The sequence below is a fragment of the Ruditapes philippinarum genome, unplaced genomic scaffold (assembly GCF_026571515.1).
Source record: "Ruditapes philippinarum isolate M1 unplaced genomic scaffold, ASM2657151v2 ctg11722_1_1_1_1, whole genome shotgun sequence".
Taxonomy (NCBI): domain Eukaryota; kingdom Metazoa; phylum Mollusca; class Bivalvia; order Venerida; family Veneridae; genus Ruditapes; species Ruditapes philippinarum.
In genome coordinates, this window is record NW_026861403.1 from 1,000 (window position 1) to 7,825 (window position 6,826).

The following is a 6,826-nucleotide window of genomic DNA, read 5'->3' on the forward strand; positions in this document are numbered from 1 at the left end:
ACAGGAGTGTTAATTAACACTCCTGTTAAATTTTAACCAGCTGTTAGCAGGTTCATTCAATCCCATAATTCCCCATTTTGAGTCTGCAAAATGGCGTCTGAATCGTCAGAATCCAATGTCTTTTCACAGAAAAATAATGTAAAACGTATAAGAGCAACAAATTTCAATGTGAATCTTGAGGAATTAGTAAAAGAAAATTTTGAAGTGCTCAACTCAAAATTTACAAATCAAGTCACAAATGCCCGAAAGTAGGAAATATGGAAAGAAATAAGTAACAAGATATCTGCTCTGGCATACACGCAGAGATCAGAGCAGGCATGTGTTGATAAATGGGCAAACTTGAAACGGAAGGCTAAAGAGAATTTTACGAAAGATAAACTAGAACGACGCAAGAATGGTGGTTTGCCGTGTCTCGGGGTTAGTCAGCAGTCGCAGCGTATCGGCGACTTGCTGTCAAGTTCATCAGCTTTTTCGGGAATAGAAGGTGGACTAGATACTGATGAACAAGGTATTAAACGTATCTGTAATCTTTTAAACGCAATACATCTAGTTTACCAGTTTTGCTCATTGTTCAAAAGTTCGTCTGCTCTCGTTTCTACTTTCACTTTACTGTTTATAAATAAAAATCTTTAAATAGATTTCAAAATTTCCCACAAACTGAAAACGTGTTTTGCGCAAATTACTAGGTTTATCCGGTAGCTTTGTTAAAGAAAATAAAACAACATGCCACACTAAGATTAAAAAGTATCCATCGACACGAAAACATGTCGAATCAAGTACCAAAATATTGTTTTTCCCCACCAATTCGTCTTAGAAATGGGTTTGCATGTACCTACAAGAAGGCCGCTTGTATCATTAACAAATAGACAAGGACAAGTTAGACTATAGGTTACTCGGACTATCTTTGTCCCTCTTGTATTCTCAAAAATTGCATACCGGAAAATTGTTCTTTGCACACAATAAATATTAATTCCACATAATCATTAATTTACTGCTAAAATTTTATTGAAACATGTTTTTTTATAGCCAGAGAGATGCAGATATCTATGTCTCTGGTATCTTAGGCTATAATTTATATTTATGCTATCAAAGTTAATATTTAGATCATGGGTTGTAGGCCATGGTAATCTACATGTATATTAAGGCTTAAACTATTATCCTTTCAGATGGACTTCACTATCTGAGTAACTCAAAGGACTGTGACCTACAACAAGAAACCAGCAACATTTCTGAAGCACTTTCAAAGTCACCTCTGCCTACAGCTTCTACAAGCAGCACTGTAAATCAGAAAAGGTTTGTTTATTAAATGTCAATATTGCTAAATTGTTATTGCTCAATTCTGAATATCTTAAATGTTAAAGAGCAATTAAGCCAAAAAAATATATTATATTCATTAATAAAAAAGCAAATAAAAACCATTTTATTATTATAGTGGCTTGTTACAATATGAAACAGGTGGTATAATATATTTTTGAAACATTGTCAATAAAAAATGTAAAGCCTTGATGCAAGTTAAGGAGTGATCTTAGTTGCAAGTCACTATCCAAGGCCCATAATTCTCATTTGGGTTTTGATTGAATAACTTTGTCATGTTTATTATTTATACTTTGGTAAAAAAGTTTTGATTTTTATTTTGACTTCTATTTCATTTTTTATGAAAATTTGTACCAAATATAATGCAAATTTTAACATTTTATGATTGATGACACTGCAGAGAGTGAACAGAGTAGTGTGTCTATATCAACTAGTGGAAGCAAGACCAACAATGGCTTGGAACGTTCGTCCAATAACAAATTGTAAGTGCATGCACTATTCTAGTTACACAATATATTTTTCCTAATCTGATCCTCCAAGATTTTGATGTAAAAGGGGTATCTGGGGGCATGTTGAATTCAGCGCTCCTGTTTGGATTAAAGGGGCTCCAATGAGTTTGGAAATGGAAATAATTTTTCAGTATTATTGGTTAATTTGTTATAGCTCTAGACCAATTGGCTAAGTTAGCTTATTTTCAGATCTTTCACTGACTTACTTTTTCAAGAATAATAATTGAATTTGTGAAAATGATTTAAAATAATTTAAAGAGCAGTAGCACGCATTTTAAACTAAAATCTGGCAAATAATAGAACAAAAATACTAATTTCAATATATTTATGAGTAAATTCAATAGCTAATTTACTTTTTTGCTTCAAGTGCCCAAGTAGTACTGCTTGTAAGAAATTCAAATTTTATCATTTTGGACTTTGGTGGGTTCTTTCAATGTTCATTTTTACCATTCCAGAGCTATGCACAAGCAAGTAAAGAAGAGTAAGAGCGAAATTCTAACTGACTACCAAATTGCCTATTTCAAAGGAATGGTTGAAAGACAAGAGCTGGAGAAGGAGCTTTTGGAAGTGAAACTACGGGTCATGAAGGCAGCAGAAGGGAAACTTAACGAGATGAATGCTGCCGATTTACTTCATTTACTTTGTGAACAGTAACATGATATTTATTTTTTATACTCCCCAAAGGGTGAGCATAATAGTTGCAGCTTTGTTCGTCCGTCCGGTAGTCCATCAACATGAAACTTTGTAGGTACAGTTGAGTTCACACTAAACTTCCCACCCTTGTACACTACTTTGTGTAACCTTTAGTGTGAACTCAACTGTAGATAGATCTCATTGCTTAGAAGTGCAGTGCAAAAGAACTATAACTCTGCCTTGCCTAATTTTGGAGTTATTGCCCTTGATTCATTTTGATATTTTGAACTTTGTCCAGGACTTAACTCTGACACTATAAGAGATATGAACAAGAAACTTTGTAGGTAGATAGATATCATTGTGTACATGAACAGTGCAAAGAACAGTAACTCTGTCTTTCCTAAGTTTTGAATAATTGCACTTTGAACCTTGTCCGGGACATAACTCTCAAACTACATAAGGTATACTTTTCTGTGTCCAAAACCTATTCTGGGAGAATCACCCGGTTCAACCGGTTCTTGTTTAACTATGTTATGTTAGTTATAAAAATTGTTGACAGGTTATATGTCCCTATATAAATGACTGTTCGTAAATTTAACCCGAGTCGCTAGGCGAGTGTTATATTGCAAACAGCCGTTTATATAGGGCCATATAACATGTCAGGAATCTTTAATACAGCAAGCATCATTTTATCTTCATAAATGGACAGCAGCCGTATATATAAATCTATATACACGTCACGATTATCCAATAAAAAGTGACGTAACAAACGTGCATGCAGCTTTATAATGATATACATGTATATATATTTATAATACTGCACGTTTGTAACGTCGCTTTTCATTGGATAATCGTGACGTTTATATAGTTTTATATACACGACTTCTGTCGATTCATGAAGAAATCTAACAATTTTTCTCTAAAAATGATGCTTGCTATATTATAAATTCATTATAAAGATTGTTCATGGGTAAAATGGCCGTATATAAACGGCTGTTTGCAATATAACCCTCGCCTAACGGCTCGGGTTATATTTACAAAAAGCGTTTATATAGGGCCATATAACCTGTCAACGATCTTTATAACTAATAATATATGTACAACAAATTAATGTCTCATTTTAACAAAAGTTTACTAACAATATGTAGTTTGTAATGGATTTTTTTCACGTTTTATGATATTTTAATACATTGATACATTTTGTATGCCTGACTATGTGATCTTGTGTTTAAGTGTAAAGCAATAAATTCTTATAAAGACACACATTTGGTCATTATTCTGTAAATGTGATTTCCCAATGGGAAATAGAATTCAAGCAAAATATTGCTGTACGAAAAACTCTCTAACTGCTGCCCCATCTCGCCTATCGTTTAAACATCTTTCATTGCCGACATCCAAGTCATTTTCTTCAAACTCCTCTACATCTGATTCATGAAGAAAATGAGCTATGTTATGCAAGATAACACATGCAGTAACAACTCGACACACCTTAGCAGGAGCAAGCCGCATCTGATGAACAGAACAGAAATTTATTACTATATAATTATATTCATACAAAATACTAGGATAAATTTTTAAAGAAAATTCATGATTTAAAAAATCACTTGCCTGGTAAATATAAGTGTAATACTTCAATAAAATCAACATTTTACCTTTTAAATTGTAATTAGGAATATTTTAAATTATTTATTATTAATAAGAAAATGAATTTGTGACAAAATAAGAAATACATTGCACAATGTGTAAACATGTATGTCAACATTGTGCTAGATTGAACAGAAAACCATTTAAAATGTATCCTTGTTGTATGTTTATATTTTCAATGTCCGATAAATTAATGTGACAATTGTATTTTTACAATTACATAAATATTTACACAATTCTTTATAAAAAAAAGTCCGCTACCTCTGAATGAAGAACATGAAAGCGACGCTTCAACTGTCCAAAAGCTCTCTCTATAGTTACACGTGTCTTTGTGTGACTCTCTTGGTAGCGCATTTTTCCAACTGTATCTGTCGCCAAGAATGGTGTCATTAGGAAAGGTCTACATGGATACCTACAAATGTAATTTCAGTGTAATGTTATTCAAAGATAATAAGAAGAGCCACCATTGGGTGGGGACATTATATGCTCCCACTTTTTATTACAAATCGGAGGAAGAGCACTGAATGTCATGGTCAAATAATTAAAAGATTATGTTCATTTTTATATAAGCCGTCTTTTCTAAATGGAGGTTATGCACAAGCATGAATAAGACACTACATAAGTTAATGACAAAAATCAATCAAATCCGGCCTAGACAATTAAAGCACAATTCAATAATTTAACCTTTAAGTTATAATAAATATCAAGCAGCATTATAACTTGATTATCAAGATTATTCAAGAGTCATGGTCTACTCAATTAGTCGTATCTTAAGATTAAGTTTGAAGATTGTCCGTTAAGAAACAAAACTATATTATCAATGAAAGTTTTTAGGTGGCAACTGAAAAAACATGCAGCTTTATGACACCTCGAGCTGTTATCAATTATCTATTTAATAAATAAATTCCCGTTACAATTATTTCTGTCAAGCGCATGAGTCCCTTTTTAATATAAATAAATTAAAATTGCATAACTAGGCTGTAAATTGAATTGACAAATCAAATGTTTCCATCTTTTATAAAATGTTAAGCAATAGATTGAACCAAATAGTATAAATACCCGCTATCACCGAGAAGGACCCCATCTGAAAAACTTTTGTTTTCTTTCTCAAGACGCTGACAAAGCCCCGATGTTCTGAAAACATGACTGTCATGGCAAGAACCTGGCCAACTTGCATTTACACTCGTGAATTTACCTATAATAAAACATACTTGATGAATACATAGTTAAAATTAAAATATTGATAAAACTTGTGAGTCATTATTATATTAGCTAGACACACTGGTCTTGGGGTACTTTTGGAGTAGTCTTGAGGTGTCATATGAACTTTTGGGGTAGTTAAAGACAAACCGTGTAGAGTCTCCTTACACAAGAAATGAATGACTTTTAACAGTTATGTTATGAATTCATCTGATTTTTAATGACTTCATGGTACCTTCACGAAGTTGAAAAAAATCTCTTTTTTTAATCTTAGAACTTTAAAGATTGAAGAATTCCTTTACGCGTATCTGATCATACTTTCTAGACAATATTAATAAGTTGTAAGTAGGTTAATAAAGGCGCAATTTTGAATTTTTAAATTAAATTATCCAAAATAATTAAAAAGTAGACTGCTTGCACTAAGTATATATATAGATATCCGTGAACATACGGAAAGTGATACCGTTTCATCTTTAGACCGATTTGCCCAAAGTTCGTTTATTATTTATTGTTATAAGCAGCTTTGACCTAGATCGTGATACACAATCGGTTGTGTAAAAAAAGTGAAAATATACCTTCATTATCAGAGACAGCTTGTACAGAAATACTATGATAGCCTTTTCTGTTTACGAAGGAGGCCTCATCGGTCTTTGGTGCCCTCACATGTGTGCCGTCAATGCAGCCGATTACATTAGGAAAGCCGGCGATATCGTAAAAGTGTGAAGAAATTTTCTTTTTTTCCTCATGTGGCCAGCTCACAAACTCATGGATGTGACTTACTAGTGCATCTGTGACACTGTCAAACGCTCTTGACACTGTACTTTTGCTAAATCCGCAGGTATCCCCAATGACTTCATACATGGAACCAGATGCAAAGAATCTTAATGCTAGCAACACCTGGGTACGTGGTGAAATGGCATGGTTTCTTTTCGTACTCCTTTTTATGTCATTTTCTAGTAAATTTACAATATAATTCACACCTTCATTACTAAATCTATACCTGCGTATCATTTCACTGTCAGTCATTTCATGTAAATGCGAGGTATAGCGAAACTGACGTTCTCTTCTAATAGGAACTAACATGAAAGCAGCCATATTTGATTCCTCTGTTAAATTTTAACGGAGGTTCAAACCTTGATTAAATTAACAGACAGATTCAGCTGTTAAAGTGGCAGTTAAAGTGAGCGTTAATTTTGAGCAACAGAATTTAACACAAAGGTTAAATTTAACCGTGCGTTAGTGGATTTAACGGACGGTTAAATTTAACAGAGCTTTGAGAAACTGGCCCCTGATATTACATGCTATTAGATGTATGTCTTTACGAAGGGCGACCGTCGTATATAACAAAAAGCTCTAGGAATACAAAATCAATCTACAGCTGAGCGAGCAAGACAAAATGTTAATGTTTGAAAGTGCACATTTTTATAATTCAAGAGTTGATGCGTGTTCACTATCAGTGACTGCGTCAATGAAATATTATTATCTCCCTCGTAGAGTAAATCCTGAAATAATTCAACATTTCCTCC

The 6,826-nt window shown here is 33.2% G+C and overlaps 1 protein-coding gene across 1 annotated transcript; it reads right to left on the reverse strand.

Annotated features, from left to right (window-relative positions):
• Window positions 1-3,767: 3,767 nt before the first annotated feature.
• Window positions 3,768-6,587, reverse strand: LOC132715506 (putative nuclease HARBI1). Its single transcript, XM_060698510.1, has 4 exons — window positions 5,876-6,587; window positions 5,160-5,295; window positions 4,362-4,512; window positions 3,768-3,965 (listed from the first exon to the last, which is right to left on the reverse strand). The coding sequence occupies exons 1-4, from the start codon at window positions 6,393-6,395 to the stop codon at window positions 3,768-3,770; spliced, it is 1,005 nt and encodes a 334-aa protein (XP_060554493.1). The 5' UTR covers window positions 6,396-6,587.
• Window positions 6,588-6,826: the final 239 nt, after the last annotated feature.

What these genes read in the sequence shown, in the direction of transcription:
- LOC132715506 (XM_060698510.1), bottom strand. Translation starts at nt 6,395, where the DNA reads ATGGCTGCTTTCATGTTAGTTCCTATTAGAAGAGAACGTCAGTTTCGC. An exon ending in GTCCTTCTCGGTGATAGCGG is followed by an intron (nt 4,513 to 5,159) that starts GTATTTATACTA and finishes TTACATTTGTAG; the next exon opens with GTATCCATGTAGACCTTTCC. An exon ending in TTCATGTTCTTCATTCAGAG is followed by an intron (nt 3,966 to 4,361) that starts GTAGCGGACTTT and finishes TCTGTTCATCAG; the next exon opens with ATGCGGCTTGCTCCTGCTAA.